General features: G+C 41.4%; 1 protein-coding gene across 18 annotated transcripts in view; it reads right to left on the reverse strand.

The window, feature by feature from the left end:
* SEMA5A (semaphorin 5A) overlaps positions 1–25,867 on the reverse strand; it is a 356,558-nt gene that overhangs the window by 241,599 nt on the left and 89,092 nt on the right. For 16 of the 18 annotated variants that reach the window (XM_054816286.1, XM_054816279.1, XM_054816270.1 and 13 more), the window contains 2 exons: positions 25,401–25,496; positions 1,172–1,370 (listed from right to left, as the gene is read on the reverse strand). In XM_054816286.1, coding sequence (XP_054672261.1) covers positions 1,172–1,304 — 133 coding nt within the window. In that variant the 5' untranslated portion in view covers positions 1,305–1,370; positions 25,401–25,496. The remainder of the gene's footprint in view (positions 1–1,171; positions 1,371–25,400; positions 25,497–25,867) is intronic. The other 2 variants (XM_054816269.1, XM_054816268.1) reach the window with 1 other exon arrangement.

Here is a 25,867-nt window from a genome sequence, read left to right on the forward strand (position 1 = left end):
AAACAGGGAAAATATAAGCCTGTTGCTGAATCGGGCAGGTGATCTAGTGCCAGCAGACAGACGACCTCCTTTGTTTCAGTCTTCACCAACAAGGTCTCAAAGGCATCTGGGGTTTATCAAAGGGGTTCAAGAATTACCAGCAGTAGCTGGCCTGAGTCAGGGATGACTTGCAAGATCTCAACCTATATAAATCCATAGGATCAGAGAAGATGCATCCACGGACACTGAGATAACTGGCCACTCCTCATTTCTGAGAGATGAGGGAAGGTCCTCAGTAACTGCAGGAAAACAAATGTGGGAACTACAGGCCAGTTCATCTCACTTAAGCTCCTGGGAAAGTTACAGAGTTAGTCTGTTGGAATGCACTTTTTTTGATACACGGATGAGAAGGTAGTCACTGAGAACTGTCAACATGGATTTTCCAAGGGTAAATAATTCCTGACCAAGCTAATTGCCTTCTATAATAAAATTACTAGTTTTAACGATTAGGGGAGAGTAGGGGAAAGTCACTTATCTCAAGGCTTTCAACACTGTCTCACTGTAAGTTAGGATGTTACGGTCTGTCTCACCAGGAGGGCAACCAGATGGGTAAAAAAGCTGGTTGGATGACCAAGCCCAGACACTAAATGTTTAATGGACCTTACTCCACCATGAGGCTAGTAACAAGTGGAGTATCACAAGGGTTGATCCTGGGACCTGTCCTGTTTAACACCTTAATTAGCAAGGGGAGGCAACAGAGTGCAGTCTGTAAAGTTCGAAGATAACACCAAATTCAGAGAAACAGTTGATAAGCTTAAGGGCGGGGATGCCATCCAGAGGGACCTAGATGGGCTGGAGAAATGGGCCAAGAGCAACCTCATGAAATTAGGCGTACACATGCATGGTCCTGCACCTGGAAAGGAACACCATGCAACAGTACAGTCTGGTTTTAATCACAGAGGAAAATGAGTCACCCACCTTTAAATAACATGTTCAGCACCAAATTGTGAACAAACTTTGCAAGCCTAGTTGTATTTAACTTGTATGGAATACAGTCCAGGTCACTATATAATAACACTGAATGCACTTTTTTTTTTTCATACCATTATACATTAATAACAGTGGTTTCCATTAAGAGATTACATCATCTTTAGCCTACTTCTGGAAAAGTTTTTTTGCGCTTACCCCTTACCTTTGTATGCAATTACTGGGTGCTCAGCTCTGTGGCAGTGGGTATCTTCTGTTGTTGTTGAATCCAGTATTCCCAATACCCCAAGTCCTGCCAACAGCAGTGCAAGGAGGCAGCTTCTTTTCATGGTGGTCATGCTGTTCTCCACAGCAGTCACTTCTTTTAACTGGCTACTCTTCTTGCACTCACGTGGAAAAAGCACCTGGAGAATTCAAAGAAATTTACTCAAGTACAAGAGCAAACCACAGAAAAAATTAGACCTAATTCTTGATGATTAAAACAAAACAATATTGCTTTGTCTGTGTAGTATTTGACTCCTCAAAACTATGCTATCAGCTGCTCCTCTAATTACTACAAAAACTTATAATCAGTTACACAATTCTTTTATCACTCAGCAGGATTCAAAAACTGTTATTCATTCCCCCTCTCCTACTTTAAAGTTGCATTTTACAAGTTGCACGGGGAAAATAATGTTTTGCAACATTTTTTAATTATTTTTTTTAAAATACAAAAATTTATCTAAATCTATGTTCCACTCGGATCCCTCCCCCTGCCTTCCTCACAAAGAGTGCTTTGATTCCTTGGGACTATAAAGTAGGAAAGGAATTGCTCCTTCACGTTACTGTTTTGACAAAACAGCCTTAGAGCATATATAGTTTGCCTTTCTGAAGAGTATGTATAGCACAGCACAGAAAGTGGTAGGACAAGATTCACCTCAATGCTCTGACAACGTACTTTTGCTTTACAGGAGGGAGGGTCACTGGTTCTCACACTGGCTTAATCCCTACCCGTTTGCCAAGATTGATGACAAGGTTGCGTATTGCAGCTTCTAATGCTGAAGACCACTTTCTACTAAAATCTAGACACCAATCAATGATGTAATGTTTTTCATTCAGTACCAGAATAAAGTTGAAGTCTCAGCTACCTGACTTTTTGAAACATTCAATAAACAGACACTTATAAGTAACAGAATATTCACGATGTCCATATAATTTTAGATCCAACCCAATTCCTTTAGCTTTATCATAACAAACATTCCAAGTAGTAACAACCTAATGCTGCGATCCAAAAAACTTTCACCACTAGCAGCTTTACTGAGCAAGCTTGCTTGCTGATAGCACACAGTTATGAGACATCACTGCCTTTTGGGGTGGGGGGGGAGGAATACCAGAGATTTGAAAAAACTCCATAATGTCAGAAATGTCATTCTGCTAATTAATGGAGCAACTCAGGAGAAACTAATTGGCAATATTGACTTCTAATACATTTGTTCTCACTGAACTGCAGTGTGCTGTTTAATAAGGTGGAAACTTTCTATTTGTGTAAAATAAACCTCCTCAACACATGAAACAAAGGGCTGTGAATTAAAATATACTCCACAGTAAGACCAATGTGTTTTAAAAGCTACAGTCAGAAAGCAGAATGGGTTGTAAACATTGTTCCCTAACATTACTGTAGCACAAGCCATCATAACATGAACTGCTCTTCTCTTACCACTTTATTTTGCTGCCTTTAGAAGCCTTCCAGCTAAGACCTGAACACATCCAATACTCATTATTTTAAACTAAAATAAATAGATCAAAGATATAATACTTCTGAGTGGTACATAAATTTAATAGTCAGTTTTAGCTTCTCTGCTACATTCACTTATGTTTCAGAAAAAAATAAGGGGGAGGGGCAAGCTTCTAGGCAGTTAAATTCATATTCTTACCTTTCTAAGTAGTATACCTTATGATGTCATATTCCAATATGAATCTGTCCCTATAAATTGCTTGGGGCTCACAGCAGGCAGTATCTGCTTATAGAAATTCTGTGCACTCATGTATATAGTGGCAAAAAGCTCCTGTTCAAATGTTTTGATAGTACATTTTCTGCAAGGGTGACATTTCAAGCATTATGCACTATTCTTATCCAAATTCAACCAGTTTATGTGGGTTATACCATAGCTAATGGATATTACTAACCTACAGACTATACATTACTAATAGTTCTAATTCAGGTTTCTGTAAGATTATGTATGTGTATTTAGGAAGCAAAATGAAGGACGGATACCACATCATAGACTCAAAAGCTGTTTTTCTTGCACACAGTACAGCAACAGCTATTCCAACACATAGGAATATGGTACTTTCATGTTAAAGAAATAAAAACTTTATTTCTTTCAATTTGTAAAGTCTCAGAAATACCCACAAATGTGTGAATACAATGGACAGAAATTAAACAAGAATAAAATGAAACAGAGCAACTGACGTCATCTACGGGGATACATGCAGAGCATTTGACACTGTCCCACATGACATCCTTGTCTCTAAATTGGAGAGACATGGATTCAATGGATGGACCACTCGGTGGATAAGGAATTGGCTGGATGGTCGCACTCAAAGAATTGCTGTCAATGTCTCAATGTCCAAGTGGAGGACAGTGACGAGTGGCGTTCCTCAGAGGTCGGTACTGGGACTGGCACTGTTTGACATCTTTGTCGGCGACACGGGCAGTGGGATCGAGTGCACCCTCAGCAAGTTTGCCGACGACACCAAGCTGTGTGGTGTGGTCGACACGCTGGAGGGAAGGGATGCCATCCAGAAGGACCTTGACAGGCTGGAGAGGTGGGCCCATGTGAACCACATGAAGTTCAACAAGGATAAGTGCAAGGTCCTGCACATGGGTCGGGGCAATCCCAAGCACATCTACAGGCTGGGTGAGGAATGGATTGAGAGCAGCCCTGAGGGTGTTGGGGGACGAGAATCATAGAATATCCTGAGTTGGAAGGGACCCATAAGGATCATCGAGTCAACTCCTGGCCCCACACAGGACCAGCCGAATCAGAGCATATGACTGAGAGCGTTGTCCAGACACTTCTTGAACTCAGTCAAGCTCGGTGCTGTGACCACTTCCCTGGGGAGCCTGTTCCAGTGCCCGACCACCCTCTCGGTGAAGAACCTTTTCCTGATACCCAGCCTAAACCTCCCACGTTGCAGCTTCATGACATTCCCTCGGGTTCTATCACTGGTCACGATAGGGAGGAGATCAGCGCCTGCCCCTTTGCTCCCCCTCGTGAGGAAGCTGTAGGCCGCGATGAGGCCTCCCCTCAGTCTCGTCTTCTCTAGGCTGAACAAACCAAGGGTCTTCAGCCTCTCTTCATATGTCTTCCCCTCTAGACCCGTCACCATCTTTGTTGTCCTCCTTTGGACACTCTCCAATAGTTTTATGTCCTTTTTGTACTGTGGCGCCCAAAACTGCACGCAGTACTCGAGGTGAGGCAACACCAGCGCAGTGTAGAGTGGGACAATCGCTTCCCTAGACTGGCTAGCAACGCTGTGCTTGATGCACCCCAGGATACGGTTGGCCTTCCTGGCAGCCTGGGCACGCTGCTGACTCATGTTCAACTTGCTGTCGACCAAGACTCCCAAGTCCCATTCAGCATGGCTGGTCTCCAGTGTCTCATCGCCCAGTCTGTATGTATAGCCAGGGTTGCCCCTTCCCAGATGCAGAATCCAGCACTTGCCCTTGTTAAACCTCAAGCGGTTGGTGATTGCCCAGTTCTCAACATGAGCTGGCAATGTGTGCTTGCAGCCCAGAAAGCCAATCATATCCTGGGCTGCATCAAAAGAAGCATGGTCAGCAGGTGGAGGGAGGTGATTCCGCCCCTCTAGTCTGCTCTTGTGAGACCCCACCTGGAGTACTGCATCCAGCTCTGGGGTCCTCAGTACAAGACAGACATGGACCTGTCCAGAGAAGGGCCACGGAGATGATCAGAGGGCTGGAGCACATCTCCTGTGAAGACAGGCTGAGGGAGTTGTTCATCCTGGAGAAGAGAAAGCTCCAGGGAGACCTTCTAGCAGCCTTCCTGTACCTGAAGGGGGCCTACAAGAAAGCTGGAGAGGGACTGTTTACAAGGGCATGGAGTGATAGTGCAAGGGGTAATGGGTTTAAACTGAAAGAAGGTAGATTTAGATTAGATATTAGGAAGAAATTCTTCACTGTGAGGGTGGTGAGGCACTGGAACAGGTTGCCCAGAGAAGTTGTGGAGGCCCCATCCCTGGAAGTGTTCAAGGCCAGGTTGGATGGGGCTTTGGGCAACCTAGTCTAGTGGAGGGTGTCCCTGCCCGTGGCAGGGGGGTTGGAACTAGATGATCTTTGAGGTCCCTTCCAACTCAAATCATTTTATGATCTATAAGCTCAGCCTTCTCTGTCTCCCTGGCTGTAAATGAAGCTCAATGGTCTTTATGTAACCAGGCTCCTATATCCCAGCCAAAGTTTCAAAAAACAGCTGTACCCAGGACACAACAAAAAGAGAATCCTATTTCTCCACAAAGAAAAAAAAGCACTCTTCATCCAGATATCTGTGCAACAGATTTAGTATCTTATGGATGCCATCCATCTTATGGATGCTGTGGTTTCCATTAGAAAAAGAATACTGACTTTTATGGGACTAATCCTGGTAAAGGACCAAGATGTAAATGTTGACATGTCTGATGTCTTGTATCCTGCAGGGATCAAGAGGATTTCTCCCCACCTATCCCCTGTTTGCAGAACTCAGTAACAGAAGAAAAGATTCCTTCACAATGATACCTTTCCTCAGCCTCTAAATCCAAACAGCATCCTCTGGAAAGACAGGCTACTTACATGCCATAGTTGTTTATACATATAGTTATGATGTGGGAGATTTTGGGGGCCAAAAATCCTACCTAGCTGAACTCTTCCTCTCGCTGCGTGCATCTCACATGGTAAAAATGGAGGCAGGAAACACTCCTTTCTCTCAACCAGAATATCCAAAGACAAGGTTGGTCTTTGAAGGAGAGACAAAAAAGGATGTAAATGCACTTCTGATAATATGTCTCAGAGAAAAACAGCAACAGTTTAAATTTCTCCCTACCTCTACCTGTTTAAATGTATTGTGCTATTTTATTAATTTAAGTGTATTAGTTATTTTAGATGTATTAATTTAACTGCATTAAATACATTGCAAGGAACTGCAAATAGAAGCTTACTTGCAACTACTCAGAGGAGAGTCTTCAGAGACCCTAATCAGACAAGAGAACAGTAAATCAAGGTAGCAGATAGAAACCTCATCACAAGTTCTCACATGAGAAAAGGAAAAGCTTTAAGTCAGCTGAGCAACTGGGAGGAACAGGAACTCACTATACACTTCCTTAGACCAGACCATGCACAGAAGGAGAAAGAAAAAGGTGTCTAGATATTCCACTTAATACAGTGCTAGAAAAAATAATGAACAATCCGAATAAACAAACAAAAAACCCCAACAAAAACCCCCAAACTAAAAAAAACAAAACAAACAAAAAATACACACCTCCAAGAACCAAAAACCCTCCACCCCCCCAATCCCTCCCAAAAAAACCCTCAAAAAAACCCCAAACAGAACACACACCTTCAACATGTACTGACAGCATGAACAGTTAAACCAACACCTTAGAAAAGCCTTCAAAACCAGATGCTTTTCCACAGAATTTGCTCCCTCCTGTGCATCCTTGAACAAGGACCACCACACAAGTTCCATCTCTGCCTGAGATACTGGCTGTAAGAGTGAGCCTGGGGAGGCAGCACCTAAACACCGTACCCATGCAGCTCTGCAACACTGCAACTGGGAGTCAGAAGTCTTGAAGCGGGCAAAGGAGCCTTTCCTGAAAAAGACCCTTCTCCTTACTGAAACTGCAACTGTTGCACCAAGAAGTGGTAGTTAGCCAGGAGCATAAGACCCAAAAGACAAGAGAACCCTAAACATGAAATGTTTAGGCTAGTTTCCTTGATTTCCATATAATCTCCATACGCAAATCTATTTCAACTATGAATGTAATGGTCAAGTCAAAACTCTTCCAAACATATCCATAATAGTGATATTGACTGTCTTTTTAACTATTGCTATACATTTGGGAACCAAGCACAGTGACCTATATTATCTGTATAGTTTTTCTAGCACAGATCTTTAATCAGATTTCTGACAAATTGCATTTTATGAGTCTGTAAAACAACCTGAGGATGCAAAAAGAAAAAAAAGAAGAATTATAAAACGTAATATATTTCAATACATTATTTTATTTAGATATGTAAAGGGTCTTGTGCACTTATTCTCTCCCTCATTCACTTTTTTTTGATCTAGCTTGCCTAGAAGAAATATAAAGGTGAATAAGGTCCATTAGGTAAAGGTATTATTTTTTACAAATGTAGTATTTAGTTTCTCCATCAATGCTATTTGATGAGGGAAAAAAAAAAAAAAGAAAAACAACTCAATATTTTCTATTTTAGCTGAGCCAACAAAAGATACCAATTGCTAAAGACAAAAATTGTGAACAGCTAAGCATGCAAGGCATGTAACTGCTACTGCTAGGTCCAAGCAGATTCATTTAGAGACTATTCCCTCCAGGCACTGGAGTCATATATTTAAAATGAAATAATCAGGATGTCAATATTTCTAGGTCAGTTAAAATACATCGTGTTGGAAGTACAATCTACCTCTGAATTATAAACTACATTTTCTGTTTGATTAAAATAAGCTGCTGTATAAAGAGTTACCACACTAACTGCAGCTGTCTAGCAGCAAAGATACTTTCAAATAATTATCTTTGCTGATTCTGTGTCAGTTTAACTGCGCTTTGTGAAAGTAAATGATGAAGTGAATTTATGTCAATACGAGTATACAAACGGCAGAGTTTGGCATGGTTAAAAGATGCTGGTTTCAGGACTGGTTCTGGGTATGTGCATCCACAAGCTGATCTGGGGTTCCTTTACGTGCGCACCAGTGTCTGCTCTCACAGACGTTGCTTATGTAATTTGCTGTGGGAGACTTATTCCACTTTCCCTGGGTGCTTCACTCCACTTCTTGTTTTGCAAAACAGCAAAAGTTTGATAAAAATTTACTCATGCTAACTACTCCAGAAAACATGCACCTTTGCGCACAAGCATGAACCTGAAAAAAGTACTTGCCTAATGAAACAGACTATACAGTGTATGGGTTCTTTAGAACAGAATTATGAGTCCAAAGAATGATGTTGTCCCATATTGCTACTGTACACACTTTGAAATAGTAATAATTATTTCATCTTTGGTCATGTCAATTTTATTAAAAATACATAGTTTGTCTACTGTACAGCTAGTGGCACCTTTTTACAATGTGTTAAAAGAATAGAACATTTGCTTGCTGTTGCAACTGATGAGCAAGCAGGGAGAACTGATGTTTTGTCTTTAGTAAAAAAAGCCCATACTGTTGTGCATTGCTAGTAAGCATATGGACAAATCGGGAAAGAGGGTATCAGCAGTCATATGGTCATAAAACTGGAATACACGAACACCCCTAGGATGTAGCTCAGTGCCTTTTTCTGGAATGTTTTTCATTTTTTAAAGTCAAACTACTCAAATCCACACAAATCATTTGAGAGGACGATTGCTAGAGAAAGGGATATGTAAAAAAGGCCCTGTCATCACACCTACCAAAAAATCTAGCTAAATTCTCAGGCGATGTGTACTCTTCAAATTCCCAGACCTGGCAACCCCACTTGTGACAAGCCCTGGAGGCAGCAGGGATGGGGGGAGCATCAAGAGGTCTGCATCAGTCTCAAGTAACAGTCCTCCCCCTCTTCTCCAGTGAAAATTGTGAATGTTGTGTATCAAAGGTATTCACATTTCACTTTTTTCAGAAACGAACTGTGATTTTTTTTTTTCTCAGTCACACCTCTCCTAATAATATAAAGACACAAGGTGAATAAGTATCAAAACTCATTTAAATCTTGTTTCCAAAAAAAAACCCCAATTGTTCTTACTGTAGTGATTAATCTTGTTCCCGTCAAATGCACAAATAAAAGCTACACCTCTTTATAATATAATTACTTTGAAATACATCCCTTATTCGGTATAGCTTTAGCAAAACAATTTGTATATCATTCAGATACACAATTAGATTAGAGCAGTAGCTCAAAGATCATCTCATTAAATACCAAGATGAGACTGGAGACTATAGAGCCTCTTCAGTGAAATAATAGAGCCATATACTATCGTGTTTCATCACTGAATCCAGCAATGAAGACTGTTTGCTATGCAGCAGAGCAGCATATTCTAATTTGTCTTCTCATAAAGTGAGAGTCAGCTTCAATTAACAAACTGATTACCAAGTTCCTTCAACTATTTTTTTTAATATTGTCGTTCATTTCTGCAGTGGCATGAATTTTAAGATCTACAAGAGGCAGTCACCCATCAGCTGTCATTGACTAACGCAGTCAAAAATCAATCCTTAAATTCATAGTGACATTCTGCCAAAAGCCTGCTAATATCTGTAGCTGATGGTGACAACTCATAAAAGAAGAATCTGTCATCAAAGTTAGCTCTCCAGCACTGCTCAGAGAGCTGCAGTTCTCGTGATTTCCGCAAAGGCCGCACTACTTCAAGAACAGTAGTCAGAGTGAAGCAAGAAGTTTGCAATAATGCCTCGGATCTCATTTATCACACCATGGGCATGTTCGCCTCATCAGTGAGGCATAGCACCAGTGGACCACAGCCCCCTTGAGCAAACACCAGCCAACCCAGCAGGTCCACAGAAGAGCACCACAAGCAGTTTAGAGGTAAGAATAAAGGTAGTGACATCAAGCGCAGCCTACAACCAAGTTCCAGCAATTTCTCAGCTCTTCTTTTCAAAATTCCTTTTTCTGTTAGCTATCCCTTAGCTCCTCAGCCTTTTTGGTATACTCCCAAGCCCCAAATCCCCACCTCTCGTTTTCTTCCCATGAAGTGGGACATCCACTGAACTGTGATCCGCTGTCTGGCCATCAGAAGTCAGTCTGAGGCAGCAGGAGGAGATATTCTCCTCTGCAGACAGACTATAAATCCAACACAGTTTTTTTCTTTACAAAATAACTGTAATGGAAAAACAAAATAGTAATGACTGTTTGCAAATAAAAGATCTAAAAAGTGGAGAAAGTTGGAAGGAAAATTAGAGATAGCTTAGTAGCCAAAGGGAAGGCATGAGGTGAGAGAGACAGACAGGAGAGGGCAGAAGTGTCGGCTAGTGCAGGAAAAAGAAATGGAAGGAAGAACTGTAGCAATTGAAAGACACATTCCTGCATTTCATCTTCTCCTTTCTCTCTACACCACACTTGTCTGTTCCTTTTTCAGTTAGTAATATTAATGGCAAACCAAACACATTTTCTTAGGGCTCAAAAGATGGTCAACACCATTAACATGGCATACAATACAAGCTGTTCCATAGTAAAAATAAATAAATAACTAACTCTTACAAACTCATTGAGCTGTACAATACTTTCAGGTGTTATAACAGCAGTTCAGTAGACAGTCCTTACCATAGGATTTTAAAAAATGGCACAGCTTCAAAATAGGATTGAGCAGATCCTCAGAAAAAGGATCCACTGATGGTTATGAAATACCTAGACACTCCCATTTTGCAGTGTGAAACTAGGAAACTTCCCGAGCCAGATATTGCAACAATATTCAGGAAAAGTCCCACTAGCTGCTTGCTAGGGTCTTATTCTCTTCCCGAGACATGTGCTGTTTGCTCCTGACAGAGACCAGATGCCGGGCTGGATGAACCTCTGACCAAGCACAGCCTTCGGTCCCATGTTCTGCAAAGATCTGAGCTCTGCACTGCACAACATTTGTAGCGTGTATTTTATTCACTTCTATTGCCATACAGTACATACAAGTCTGTATTTACAAGTTATTCATAAAGCCTTGTGAAAAGTGAACATATGTATCAGACTGTAAGACAAGGAAAATCCTTTGCACAGCTTTTTACAAAGCACATACTAAATACAGTACATGAGTTGCAACCACAAATACAAACCACATCCGGAATAGCCAGTCTACGGCATTTTTTCTTTAATACTCCCTCACCCATCTAGTAGGAGGCCCAACAGTTTAGAAAGATATGTGTCTCCTGGTTATAGCTGAGTCAGCAAATACCTCAATTTCAACAGAATCACATAGTCATTAACTGGACTCCCTTACAAACTGTCACAAACCATGACAAATTACATTTCAGAAGTTTCTTCAAATTTCTCCAGCAATGGTGTTAGTGGCCCTTACAAATATGCTTTCCAAATAACCCTGGCACACTCTTGAGAAATAAAATATAATACATAAAGCTGCAGACAACAATTTTTAAAGCAAAATGTACTTTCAGAGACCTAGTAATGTTGCCCCTGAATGAAGATGCTATACTACATATTTCTATTCCTCAGTAAATGAAAGTTATTTGTGAAAAATCTCATTTGCCCATTAAACCTGAATATAATAAAAGCATGATAGTCCTCCTCATTGAACAAGGATTAATAAGAAAAACCATGACCAGACAAAGTATTTTTAACACTTATTTTCATCATATTTGCTAGCAAATGCAGTCCCAGTTTATGGCATTGGTTTTTCCTGTGTTTTAAGCTACATAATTATGTTGATTTCACATAACTAATTACATATTAAAAAAAATGTTTCAGTCCAGTAGAAACTACTGCAATGATGACATGTCTTGAATAGAACTCTCTTCTTCCCTAGCTTTACTGTTAATGTTTTTGTAATCTCCTAAAAAAGTATCTGTGCTCCCTGTATAATAAGGGGCTCACAGAAAAAGTGAATTTTGAAATTTCGCCACTGGGAACTGGAAATGCAGGACCAGAACCATAACTACAAGTAAAGCTGTGCATGAATTTGCATTAACAACATGCTGAAAGATACTCTTAAATTACAAAAGCTCATGCTCTGAAAGGTGGCCATGTGTTTTACCTTCTACTATGATCTCTACTCAAATTCTGGTATGATGCAGGATGGGAGAAGGAGGAGATGCTCTAGCTTAGGATGCTTTTCCAACCACGTCCTGGGCTGCATCAAAAGAAGTGTGACCGACAGGTCGAGGGAGGTGATTCTGCCCCTCTACTCCACTCTCACAAGACCGCACCTGGAGTACTGCATCCAGCTCTGGTGTTCTCAATACAAGAAAGACATGGACCTGTTGGAACAAATCCAGAGGAGGGCCATGGAGATGATCACAGGGCTGGAGCACATCTCCTGTGAAGACAGACTGAGAGAGTCGGGGTTGTTCAGCCTGGAGAAAAGGCGGCTCCAGGGAGATCTAATTGCGGCCTTCCAGTACCTGAAGGGGCCTACAGGAAAGGTGGTGAGGGACTGTTCATCAGGGAGTGTAGTGACAGGACAAGGGGTAATGGGTTTAAGCTGAAGGAGGGTCGATTTATATTAGATATTAGAAAGAAATTCTTTACTGTGAGGGTGGTGAGGTACTGGAACAGGTTGCCCAAAGAGGTTGTGGCTGCCCCACCCCTGGAAGTGTTCAAGGCCAGGTTGGATGGGGCTTTGGGCAACCTGGTCTAGTGGAGGGTGTCCCTGCCCGCAGCAGGGGGGTTGGAACTAGATGATCTTTGAGGTCCCTTCCAACCCAAACCATTCTATGATTCTATGATCTCTTTCTTTTCCCTTCACATTATTATAAACTGTCTTGTACTGGGAACTATATATTAAAAAAAAAAAAAAGCAGGTTTAACAACATGACTTCATTGAACAAAAGACAGTAGTTCAGGATTGGAAGGAGATCCATGCAACAGAGCAGCAGAAGACAATGCACTGAGACACTGAGATAACCTTAGGAAAAATAGCTGGGAAGAGGAAAGTTTTACCAGTTGAGGGGAGAACGAAGATGATGATGAACGTTAGAGTTGGATGAAAAAATTGAGTAAAATCTTGAAGATGTATAAAAAGTAGATGTGAATGAACGCAAAGTTAACGGAAGCAGGTAAACAAGAGGTAATATGAAAGTAATGCAAGTTTTGCTGTTGCATTCTATATAAATTGGGAAGAGGCAACACAGAGATTGGAGTCGTATATTTTGAATAATTAAGAGAGAAGATCATCACATCACAGATTATCACTGTAGCCATCTGGACATACTTTTTTATATTTGTAAATTGTACAGGAAATCATGCCAAAATTTGTACATGGATGTAAGAGAAACCAGAAGGAAGAAAGTAATACAGAAAATTCAAATAGCTGGGTTTTAAAAAAAAAAAAAAGTATATTCCACAGAAAACAGTTCTCTACCATTTTGTATGTCACAATACAAAAGTAGTTGATAGTACTTGGGATTTAGCTTTCATAAGGACTTAATATAATACATTTCTAAATGTGAATCGCCAAGCTAAAGGACAAAATTGTACTGCTAAAACAAAACTATTAGTGGATATTCTGCACATTAATACTAGGCAAACTTCCAAAATAAAGATTATATTTAAGTAGTTACTACTTAAAAGAACTGCTGGATGAGCTCCAAAATGTCATGAAATGACTACTGTGACAGCCTGCTTCAGTTAAATAGTACAGACAAATTTATCCTTCTCATGGTGGGTTCAGTTCTGCAGCTATTTGGTTCAGTTTAAAAGGGCAGAGGTTATTTAACATATTTCAGCAACTGCATGGTGGTCACAGCATTGACAACCGAAATACAGTGGAGGAGAATACACTTTTCTATGCCAAATCCACTGACTCCTGGGCCCCCATTCGCAAATGCATTTCAGACCTCCTCTCAACTGCTAGCCGATGATCAGCTTTTGATTTATTTCTTCCCATCAATAACATAGTCTCTCTTTACAGCAACAGCTTAAGGGACCACAAGGTTTAGCAGACTGATATGAAGGAAAGGGAGAGGTGAGGCAGCTCAGAGTTCCCACCTATTTATTTATACGTAGCTTTTCTGTTAGGATAAGCACCCAAAACACACAATTATCTCACCAAGCTTCTGGATTCCTCCTTCAGTTCTTCGATAAGCAGTGGAGAGAGTATACTACAGAGAATGCTTAGGTGGACTGAACCATAAAATGTCTCTGCACTGCTTATATAAAATGCCTGGGTGTGGTGGGCTGACCCTGGCTGGAGGCCAGGTGCCCACCAGAGCCGCTCTCTCACTCCCCTCATTCACCAAACAGGGGAGAAAAGGCATAACGAAATGCTTGCAGGTCGAGATAAGGACAGGGAGAGATCGCTCACTAATTATCGTCACGAGCAAAACAGACCGAACTTAGAGAGGGCATCTAATTTATTACTAGGCAAAACAGAGTAGAGGAATGAGAAAATAAAATCAACTCTTAAAACACCTCCCCCCACCCCTCCCATCTTCCCAGGCTCAACTTCACTCCCGGCTTCAACCTTCCCCCCCTCAGCGGCACAGGGGGACGGGGAATGGGGGTTACGGTCAGTTCATCACATGTTGTTTCTGCCGCTTCTTCATCCTCAGGGGGAGGACTCCTCTCATCGTTCCCCTGCTCCAGCATGGAGTCCCTCTCACGGGGTGCAGACCTTCAGGAGTAAACTGCTCCAGTGTGGGGTCCCCCACAAGGTCACAAGTCCTGCCAGCAAACCTGCCCTGGCGTGGGCTCCCCTCTGCACGGGTCCACCGGTCCGGCCTGGAACTTGCTCCAGCGTGGGCTTCCCACGGGCCACAGCCTCCTTCAGGTGCCTCCACCTGCTCCGGCATGGGGTCCTCCACGGGCTGCAGGGGGAATCTCTACACCCCCTCATCCTTCCTCCATGGGCTGCAGGGGGACAGCCTGCTTCACCATGGCCTTCACCACGGGCTGCAGGGGGATCTCTGCTCCGGCGCCTGGAGCTCCTCCTCCCCCTCCTTCTGCACTGACCTTGGTGTCTGCAGAGTTTCTTACATCTTCTCACTCCTCTCTCCAGCTGCAAAAGCTCTCTCTCTCTAAGTGTTTTTTCCCTTCTTAAATATGTTATCACAGAGGCGCTGATTGGCTTGGCCTTGGCCAGCGGCGGGCCCGTCTTGGAGCCGGCTGGCATTGGCTCTGTCAGACACAGGGGGAGCTTCTAGCAGCTTCTCACAGAAGCCACCCCTGTAGCCCCCCCGCTACCAAAACCTTGCCACGCAAACCCAACACACTGGGGTAAGCCAGCTACTAGCTCACTTTCCTTGGTCTTTAACATTACCATTGCTAAGATGACAACTTAGATTTTTCTTAGAAGTTTTCCCATATACTTACAAACATTTAATACACAAATGAAAGCACTGTTTAACAGTCCTTCTAACTCCACGATTAACTCCGCCATGATTATGAAAAGCTCAACATGAGCTGGCAGTGTGCGCTTGCAGCCCAGAAGGCCAACCGTGTCCTGGGCTGCATCAAAAGAAGCGTGGCCATTAGGTCAAAGGAGGTGGTTCTGCCCCTCTACTCCACTCTTGTGAGACCCCACCTGGAGTACTGCGTCCAGCTCTGGGGGCCCCTGTACAAGAGAGACATGGACCTGTTGGAGCAAGTCTAGAGGAAGACCACGGAGATTATCAGTGGGCTGGAGCACGTCTCCTGTGAAGACAGGCTGAGAGAGTTGGGGTTGTTCATCCTGGAGAAGAGAAGGCTCCAGGGAGACCTTATTGCAGCCTTTCAGTACCTGAAGGGGGCCTGCAGGAAATCTGGAGAGGGACTGTTTACAAGGGCATGGAGTGATAGGACAAGGGCAATGGCTTTAAACTGAAAGAGAATAGATTTAAATTAGATCTGAGGAAGAAATTTCCAGGTTCCCCAGAGAAGTTGTAAACGCCCCCCTCCCTCGAAGTGCTCAAGGCCAGGCTGGATGAGGCTTTGGGCAACCCGGTCTAGTGGAGGGTGTCCCTGCCCATGGCAGGGGGGTTGGACTACATGATCTTTAACATCCTTTCCAACCCAAACCATTCTATGATTCGATTGAGAACTGCAACAGAAGAATCACACAATTCCTTTCTGTGACACATTCAGTTGCATTAATATCCAGATAATCATACCAGAGACACCATACAAACATGCTTCTTTATAATTAGGAATATTCAACTGTGTTGTTAACCATATTGCCTTTTGAAGATGTCCATCAGAAACATAGGAAACCCTGACAAATCTATCAGAATCCTAGAATAAGAAGTCTGAAGGGAAAATCATGGCTTCTGTTCGATCTTTCTGAAAGTTCATCTACCTTTTGATACTTTTTCACTAAATCCTGAATCCAGATACAGATATTTTACATCTTCAGTGAAAGATCAAGTTAATAAGTCCTTTCCTAAAATGAACTAGGTAAAATTAAAAATAATGGAAGGTGCAAAGATTTTAAAAGACTATTCTACAGCTAAAATATTGAATTTATCAGAGGCTTCAAAACGAACAAAATTCAAAATGAATACAATGCAGATACTTAAAAGCCCATGTATTCACATACAAAGGTTTCACACATACGACGAACATCCCTGCACATGCCTGAACTTCCCGTTAATACCAACTTGCTTATTTTTTGCTAGATTCTAAGATATGGCATGACAGAAAAAAAAAAGAAAAGAAAAAATCTTTCTAAAGAGAATAAATCATAGTTGTATTTTCTTCCTCCAACATCATTGTTAAGAATTTAAGTTCTATTTTTAAGTTTGTTTAAAACTTGACACAACAGAAATCATATACTATGTGGTGGAATGCACCCAATGAAGCTGTCAAACAGGAATAAGGAGATGTCAAATAACCTAAGGTTAAATGAGGAATGGCTCTCAACATATTTGTTTCAACACACAGAAGCCTCTTGTGGGTTTCCTTCAGAGCATACATTGTGCTGCTCTGTGTATTTGTGTCTCAAAAAAATAAAATGAATATACTCTGGTTTTTGCAAGTCTGAAATATCTTCTTAAAAAGTTATTTTAACTTACTTACATTTCCACATTTTATCTAATTGTTAATGATGATGCTCTTTTTAATGATTTCCATTTAAGAGCTTTCAGGAGAAAATCCATTCCGTAAGGTTATTTCACAAACTAACAATGCTGTGAAAATCCAATTTGTTTGGTGACATCTTTCCCAATGGCTTCTCAGTGGCTGACAGTTTCCATCAGTCAAAAACTAAATTACATGAAGTGTCACTGATATCTCCATCATATCCAAAATCACTTTAGACTTCTGTAGCTTTGTAGCCATCATTTTTCATTTATCACTTTGGAATCTTATAAGCATACAGTATGTACGCACAGATTGCATATACTGAAACATATCTTAGGCTCCTGCTTTTGAGGAATCTACGATTCAGAGACCAAATGTGTCAAAGTCACCTTGAGCTCATAAATAGAAACATGTAGGATGGTTACATCTTCCCTTAGATTTTTCTAAAAATAAAGGTGCTGTTTCAGCTTTCTTAGGCTGTTTTGCTTGCATCCAAATTTTCTAGTACACCCATGGGTGGTTAAAGGAAGATTTCCCAACCATCCCTACATTTTATGCCACACAGTACACTCACTGGTGTCATAGCAATAGCCTATGGAAAACGTTCCTTCTCACTGCACCAGCTCTCCAGCACACCATCAGGCAAGGCTGCATGACCTGCAGTCAGAACATCCTTAGCTAGTGTTGCCTGAGACCACCAAGATCTGTACTTAAAAGCCATACAGTATGGCCTGCACCCCTTCATGCACTACTTTCTGTACATCTTCGTAGCATGAGGTATGCTTTCCTCAAAAACACAAATGCACACGAGGCACAGGCAGGAATTCCTTTCCTGTGATGAACAAATAACCACAACACCAACACACTGACATGTTGCACTTGAGTGTCATACACTTTGCTGGGAGGACCACATGCCTGCTTAGACAACAGCCCACAGCAATAAACAAAGGCATTCCCCCAGGTAGGCCAGTATACCCTCTACTTCACTTTGCTGCCCTGCCCCTTCATCTTCTCCCATGCCAAGTCTACGTCCCTGTTTCACCACCACACGCTGAGCAAAGACCTTAGCTCCCAAGCAGTCTAGATCTTCCTAGAAGTCAGTTGTATTGAAGCTTAGTCCAATATCAGCTAACAACAGCATGCCTCAACACCCAAATCCATGCACTCATGATTGGCACCGTTTTCTCCCTTAATTCATCCCGTCCCAAAGCGAAACTGGCCATCAGCTGCATTGTTAAGACCACCACAGCTGCTGTACATAGGAAGAGTAAAGCCTGAGAGAAGCTGTGCTCATTAGATCACACTGCATCTCCTGCCACACACAGATCTTGCCCTTTCCACTCTACCTCGACCAGAGCCCACCTTGCTTCTCCCCTTCCCTCAATACCCTGCAGAGAGGCAACACAACAACCTGCTTCTGCTGAGCGATACAGAGCCATCTCAGTCCTGAGCTAGATGCTGGGTAACTGAGGCTATGAACATGCACCAGCAACGTAATTTAGTAGAAGGTATCCCAAGACCCCACTCACTCTTCAGCAGCAAGGAGGATGGCACATTTATGAGGCCACTCCCTTAGTTCACTCTGAACTGCAGACCTGCCAAACAACGCACTCATGGCAAGCCAGACCAAGCCCTTTGCCGTTTTGCTTAGGGTTACAAACATTTGGCATACTACACTGGATGCACTGATGTCTGAGGAGAAGGGTGGGTTAAAGACAAAGGAAGAAAGGTCTCTGCATGACTATGAGTGGCCCTGCCCTTCCTACCACTCCAGCAACATTTCTAAGAGAAACAAAGAGGCCAGTTCAATTTTAAAAGACAACAGATCCTGAAGTGCTCCTTCATGCGATCCTTTAAAAGCGTTTTCACACTGGCAACTGAGGCTTGAACTGAGACTTGTACAGGTTTCTCATCTCCTTTTCATGTGGGTTATATGGCAGAGTACTACACGTAAGTAAATAAGAAAGCTAGGAAAGTTGTATCCAAGATTGTGCAAACGGTTGTGGAATAGCCCATTCCTTCCTGATGTGTCCCAAGACAGGTGACCAGTTATCCCACTGCATGAACAGTGCCCTCCACTATGCCCTAAGGAAGGGTGGAGTTCAGAGTAAGGGAAGGCAAATCAAGGTAGATTGACACATCTGCCCTCAGCTTTCCAGTCACTGTAGACCTCAGTGCCTCTCTTCTCTGAGGCAACCAAAACCCTCTGAACAGCAGGAGAGGGTATTCATTTAAAACACAAAGAAAATGCTAAAACGCTACTGTTCCTTTCCTGTATTTGTTGTTTATTTCTTTTCTCAGTCTGTCAGCGGTACTATGTTATTTCCTACAATCTCTGCCCCTTCTGCTCTTCTGTAATCCCTTTGTAGTTAAATTCCTTCTCTTTTATTCACCAACTCTCTGCTTTGATGCATATTACTACAGAAAGACATGTTGTTAAATCTACTTCCAGAACAACAGTCCAACCATAAAGCTCTAGAAGGAATACCAAGGAAAATGGCCATAAAAAAACCCCAAAAAACCAAACCATGAAACCCTTGTAAATGGCCTCTGTCAATGACACAAGGAAAAACACAAGTACAATAAAATGTCTTACAAATAGAAGTCCAACTAAAACCTGCCCTTTGGCTGTAGGTGTGGTGTTGAAAAATTATTAAGTCAGAGCAGAAAAGCATCAGTTTATGCAGCAGCGATGCAACGAGATAAAAGCATCATAGGTATGAGAAAGGTCCATGGAATGGAATTGTTGGAATTCAAAATAAAAAGCCCAGAAGGAAAATGCTGAGGATCCAAGGCCTTTCCACTGGGAGCCTTGTGTAATAATGAAATACAGAATTTGACCTAGAAAGGGGCAAAAAGAGACTGGATGAAAAAAATATGAAACAAACCAAGAAACATGCTGATATCATATGCATCTGGCCAAGTAAAAAACTGGCAATTTATGGCAGCATTAGGAAATGCGTAACTCAAGAAGACAGATTTAAAATGTGAACGATACTCAACTTATCAAAGAGTAACAACAAACTTTCTAGTGTGGTGTGCTTGCTATGCTCTACTTCAGCATGCTCGCCCCTGAGAGGATAGGACTTGCATGCTACTGAGGAGGCACCCAAAAGCATAGTTTGATACAGCAACAGGTTCCCTCCATCCTTTCATACCTAGCCAACTCTCTCCTCTGTTTACATACCACTTCACCATGATATTGATGGGACGGTCGCAGAGTGATCTAACAGAAAATCTGTGTGGCTAAAGTCACCATGATGTATTCTGTTTTTTAAATTGTTAACCTTTTTAATATAAAAGATCATGTTTTTTCATGATTAGTTCAATCACTATAGCCCTATCAATTTCTACAACTAATAATATAACTACAAACACATCTCTTTTACATGGGAAATCCAGTGCAGAGTTCATAGTTCTTTGTTTTTTAAAGACACAAAACTGTATTTATACTGTAATAATCACATCATATAGAAAGATACTGAAAACACAAATTGAAACACAATGCTCTGACTATGCAAAGTCTTTGCAAACCTTCAGTGCTCTGTAAATAATAAATAACTGAAGCAAAAGTCATCTCAGCAGGTTAATCATGAGTCGTACTGCCAAGATACAGAGTTTGCTCCAGCCAGGTTGTGCTCCCTAGTCCATGGGTAAACAGGGATTTCAATTTCGAGAGCTGACAGTCTTGCGTGTTTTCCAGCACTGGATTGCACCATATTTTATAAAGATTCAACCTGAAGCTGAATGAAAAATTTTTGAATCTCAAAACAGTGCCCTTTTCTACAAATTATTTTAACATTTTCAATGATTAAGACAAGAGAAAGCATGAGACTTCAGACAATTGAGAGATATCTGGAACACTCAGAGGCAGCATCTCTACTGCAAGAAGTGTGACCTGGGAGAGGGGCAGTTGTGCCAGTGGGGGGGAAGTTGAACCTTATTCCTAACTAGATTTTTAAGCCAAAAAAAGAAGTAAAAAGGAGAGATTAAAATTATAAATCAAAGACCATTTAGTTTCACACCAGGTGTTAAAACCCTGCTTCTAGATGCCATTAATCTCAGAGATTTAACAACAGGCTTTAATGGGAAGAGTCTCATTCTCTGTAGCAAGAAACATTAGACACAATGACCTCATCCATCCCTCTCTGATCCTCCTTCACCCCATATGCAGAGTCAAGTACAGCACAATTCATCACTTCAGTACAAAGCTGTTTGCAGCTCAGTGGTCCACAGTTATGTTACATACCAGACACAAAGATCTGAAAGAGAATGAAGGTCCTCCATTCCACTCTGAAATTGCTATTGCTGCTTTGAAGCAATGCAGGCTCCTTTTAACAAACAACAACTACTACTACTACTGAACCTTTCATTGTTATGCTTCATTTGTTAAAATTCCCCAAGCCTGGCACAAAGGGAAACCTCCCACCACCAAACACATAGTGCCACAAGGAAGACACTAGAAGAGTTAGAAGGGCCACGAGGAAGGACTCTCCTTCACAGAAGGACAAGCTCAAAGAATTAGGACGGCAGGGAAATGGCTGACCTAAGCAATAGTTTTAATTGGTAATGACCTATGTCATATTCCTCTTCCTTTTTCCCTTTTAGCAGGTCTTGTTCTGCAATGCCCTTCCATTTATCTAAAACCACACCCTTGTATCCCCTCTTCCTGCAAGAAAAATACTCTTTCCTCAGGACTCTGTACGTCACTATTTGAAATATTCATGTCATCTTTGTCTTTGCCACGTTACTTAGAAATCCTTTGAGACTCCATTTCAGCTGCTTTAGTCTCGGTTTTGCTGCTGTTTTAACAAAATTCATTTTTACCAAGAGCAACTGCCCTCTCTAATCTAATGACTAAACATTTTTCTCCCCTCCCATGTTTTTTGATTTCAAGTTCCCTTGGAAAACTTCCCAGAAGAAGTATAGATACTGGGACAGGAAATTTAAACGCTCTTCAATACTTGCATGGATCCATCCATCCATCCATCTCCAGTCCATAAACCACTGATTGAAAACCAAAGACACTGTTTCTTTCATTCCCAGTATTTGGTCCTCTCTAAGCTCCTAAAATCCTGTTAATTCTTAAGAACTTTCTTCAGCAGTTTCTCATCCTTACTTAGCTTTTCCCATTCAATTCCTTCAGTTAAATTTAGTTATTTTCCACTAAACTTCTCCCATGACCCTCTCTCTTCCAGTAACCTTATCTGTTTTGGCCATTTCAACTGCTATCATTATGCAACCCTGTCACTTGATCATCATAATATAACTCAAACATTTTACCTCTCAAGCTAGTTCGCAAACACAAAAGTATCTCTTTTCTCATTCTCTTTGTACTCTCTCAAGGCTTTGCCATTTAATCTTGCTTATCTCTCTCCTCAAAGTCTACTGTCTCTACACCAAAATGGGTGTCACTAGGACTTACGTACTGAGAAAAGGTGTTTTGGTAATTCCTCACTCTCTGACAGGCAGTATAGACTGTACAGAGAATGCATTAAGAAAAAAAAAGTGAGATTTTTGGACTAAGAACTGAACTTTCAATGACACAGCTTGAACATATTAAGACAAATTTAATTGTAATTTATGAACTGCCAAAATAAGATAAAAAACATTTATCTTACAATGAGGGAAAAGTCTCTGAGCTCAGTGTGAGATCTCAAATTACAAAACAGCTTAATATTTTTAAAAATAGTTTTATCAACAGAGTTGTCTTCTGGGACTGTACCCTGCAACCTTACTACTTATAAAATAGCGCCTGTAAGAACTACCACAGTGGGCCAGGCTGGATATTTAGCCCAAATGGAATGACCAAACTTGCTCAGACTAAATATCCAGCCTCACCCACTACCCTGTCTCTAAGAGCAGCCAAGAGCAGATGTCTAAGGGAACAGTGAAAACGAGAGCAGTCATATAGAAATACTTTTTTTCACTCTCCCCAAAACACTTGCTGCACAGCTTTCTACAATTTGCAGCTCAGTAGCTTCCTTACTTAGAGGTAGTGCCTTTGTCATCTCCTTTTTTTTCCCCCTCCCTCTTTTTTTCTATCTCCTTTTCCAACTTTGTTCAGCAGCTCTTTATACCCATACAGCATGTAAGGCATCCTGTGGCAAGGAATTTCAGACTTACACACTATACAAAGAAAAACTTCTTTTCCTAGCTTTGAAACTGCTCCCTTCCTGTTTCACCTACTGTCTCTTCTAACACAAAAATAAGGTGGCACTGAGTATTCATTTCCTATCCACACACCTCACAGCTCTTATGATTTTATAGATCTCTAGCATTAGCATCTGGCCATTCTCTCTTTCCTTGTCCGGAAACTCTCATCTCGCTAGTTGTTCTTGCATGGATGCTGCTCCACAGATGCCTTCTGCATCCTCCTGCTTTTCTTCATTCTGGTTCTCCTTCTCTGAATCTTTTTCAGTTCTACTCCACTTGTTCTGAGATAAGAAGACCAGAACAGTACACCATATTTAAGACACAAACACACCACAGATTTAGAGTGGCCTAATGATATTTTGATCTCTCTCCTTTCAGAGCATCTCCTGATATGTTTGCTTTTTGACTGCTACTAAAGTATAGAGCTGACCTTTTTCATTAAACTACTGCTTCTAGTCTCAAGATCTCAGGCCAGCTCAAAATATTTTACCATTACTGACCCTGAATTTCATCCACCATTTTAATGGCCACATAGTTGTATAAGGTTCTGTTGCAGTTTTTCAGTCTGCCCCTTTTCTTTTACCTTCTTTTGCCCTGAATAACTCAGTTTCAGAATCAAACCTTGTCACCACACTTCTATTCCAAGCCACTTATGAATATGAAGATCCCCCCTGGGCACTCACAGAGATCTCTGTGGAAATCCACCGGTCATTGCAAACACAGTTTCTCCTGCTGTTTTGTTTCTTAACATTTAACCAATTATTTACACAGCTGTCAGTCCTCCCCCTTAACCTGTGCCTGTTTAGTTCCTTTTAAAGTTTTTTGAGAGGACTTTGAATACAAAACGTCTTTTAAAAATTTACGTAGAACAATACATCGTAAGTTTTTTCATCTGCATGCTGGTTACTTCCTTCAAAGGACCACAGTAGTTTAGCAAGACTTGACTTTGAATCACAAAAATGCTGGCTGGAAGGGATCTCTGGGAGCCATCCAATCTGACCAACCACTAAAAGCCACAGTAAATCAGGTCAGCTGTAGCACTGTCTAACTAAGGTTTGAAAGTCTCCAATAGGAGAGATGCCACCAGCCCTGCCTCAGGTAACTTTTTCCAGTGCTGCACTAGCCTCCTAGTGAAAAAGATTTTCCCCACAATGCCCTATCAGAACATTTCAATCTGCAGTCTGTGTATGTTAACTCCCTGTTACATAGTTTGCTACTACTAAGAACATTGGCTCCGTCATCTTTGCAAGCACCCTTCAAGTAGCTGAAGGCTACTATTAGCCTGTTTCTAAATCTCCTCTTCAACAGGCTCCCCTTCACAGAAATCAATTCTTTCATATTTATCCAATGTCCTTTCTAAAACAGTCGCTAATCTAATTTTGTAATTAATTCACTCAGTTTAAACAAGAAGCCTATTGATTTCTAGGCTCCCTGATTCCACACGAAAGCTTTCTAAAACATGCCACCAAATTAGACTTCTTCACGTTCTCAATTGCTGAGACACTAAAGCAAGAGGCTGCATGCCACAGTCTGTAGCTGGTCTTTTTCACTTTTCTGTCCCTTAAAAACTTGGGTAAGCTACAACTGGACCTGTTAAATTGGGAACATACAATTTGTTCCACAATCTCTCCTACAAATGCTTCCAGCTGAGAAGGGCAATCTCATAAGTCTCCCATAAGAAGGGTTCGAAAACAGGAACCACCCCACGCTTTTCAGTGGTGAGCACATACACACAAGAATTACTTAGTTTTCTGCCATGGCTTTATCTCAGATCATTCATTTCATAATGTCATTATGTGCAGACCCCACAGACTCTTCAACTGCCTTCTGCTACTGGTGTGGTTGAAAAAAGCACTTATTAATTTTATGTTTAGCCTGATAGGGGGATTTTTTTGGTCCTATTTCCTTCTTTGAATGCAGCCACAGCTTTTTTTAAGATGTCGTCTTGCTTTTAATAGCCTTTTCTGCCTTGTCATTTAGCTATACAGGCTTCCTTTTCCTAAATCTTTTTTAGACTGATGGTAAGCGTTTATGTGGAGCCTCCAAAACAGCATCCTGAAATAGTGTCTCTGCCACCTACAAACATGTTACTCTTACAGTTGCCCTTTCAGTTTTTCTTTAAACATCCCCATTTTTACATAGTTTCCCTTTTTGAAGTTGAGGATAATTTAAGTGAGGGAAGAAGAAAGGAGAATTGCAGGTTGGTTTTCTTGCATTCCTTCCATTTCCATTTCTTGCATTTCTTTAGCTTAGGTAGGAGAGAAAGGCAGAATATCTGTAATGGTCTACAGAGCCATCTCAGAAATCTTTTTCCAGACTTATAATCTCTCCATGACATCACCATCTACCCATTGAACAAAATACAGTCTCTTACCTACCTTTTAGTCACCATCCCTCTGTAATCATCTACTGCCTCTGTTCAGCGTTTGTGCACAGCCTAGCACAGTGGGGTCCTGCGTCTACCTTGTAGGCTCCTAGGAGATAAGGAAACATAAAAGAGAAATAATAGGTATTGAAGAGACAGCTCATCAGCAATTCTCAGACACTTATAGAAGTCATAAAACATCTGTCTTTCACGACAATAAGTTAGAAATGTAAGGCACTGAACTACACAGTGTGAACAAGAACCAAATGGAAAAGAGGCTGAAAAAATTCATTTTTTTTAAATAACGGGCAGCTTGGGATGAGAATCAGAAAAGAGGAGTACTTGTCACAGAATTACCAAAATCCATGGGACATATTAATTTGAGAAAAATCCTCACTGTAAAAATCTTCTTTCATGCTCCAATCACCACTAAAATTAAACATGCCTAAAATGTGGGCTGAAATCTGGCCCCAAGTGAAA

This window comes from Grus americana, chromosome 2, assembly GCF_028858705.1.
Source record: "Grus americana isolate bGruAme1 chromosome 2, bGruAme1.mat, whole genome shotgun sequence".
Lineage (NCBI taxonomy): Eukaryota > Metazoa > Chordata > Aves > Gruiformes > Gruidae > Grus > Grus americana.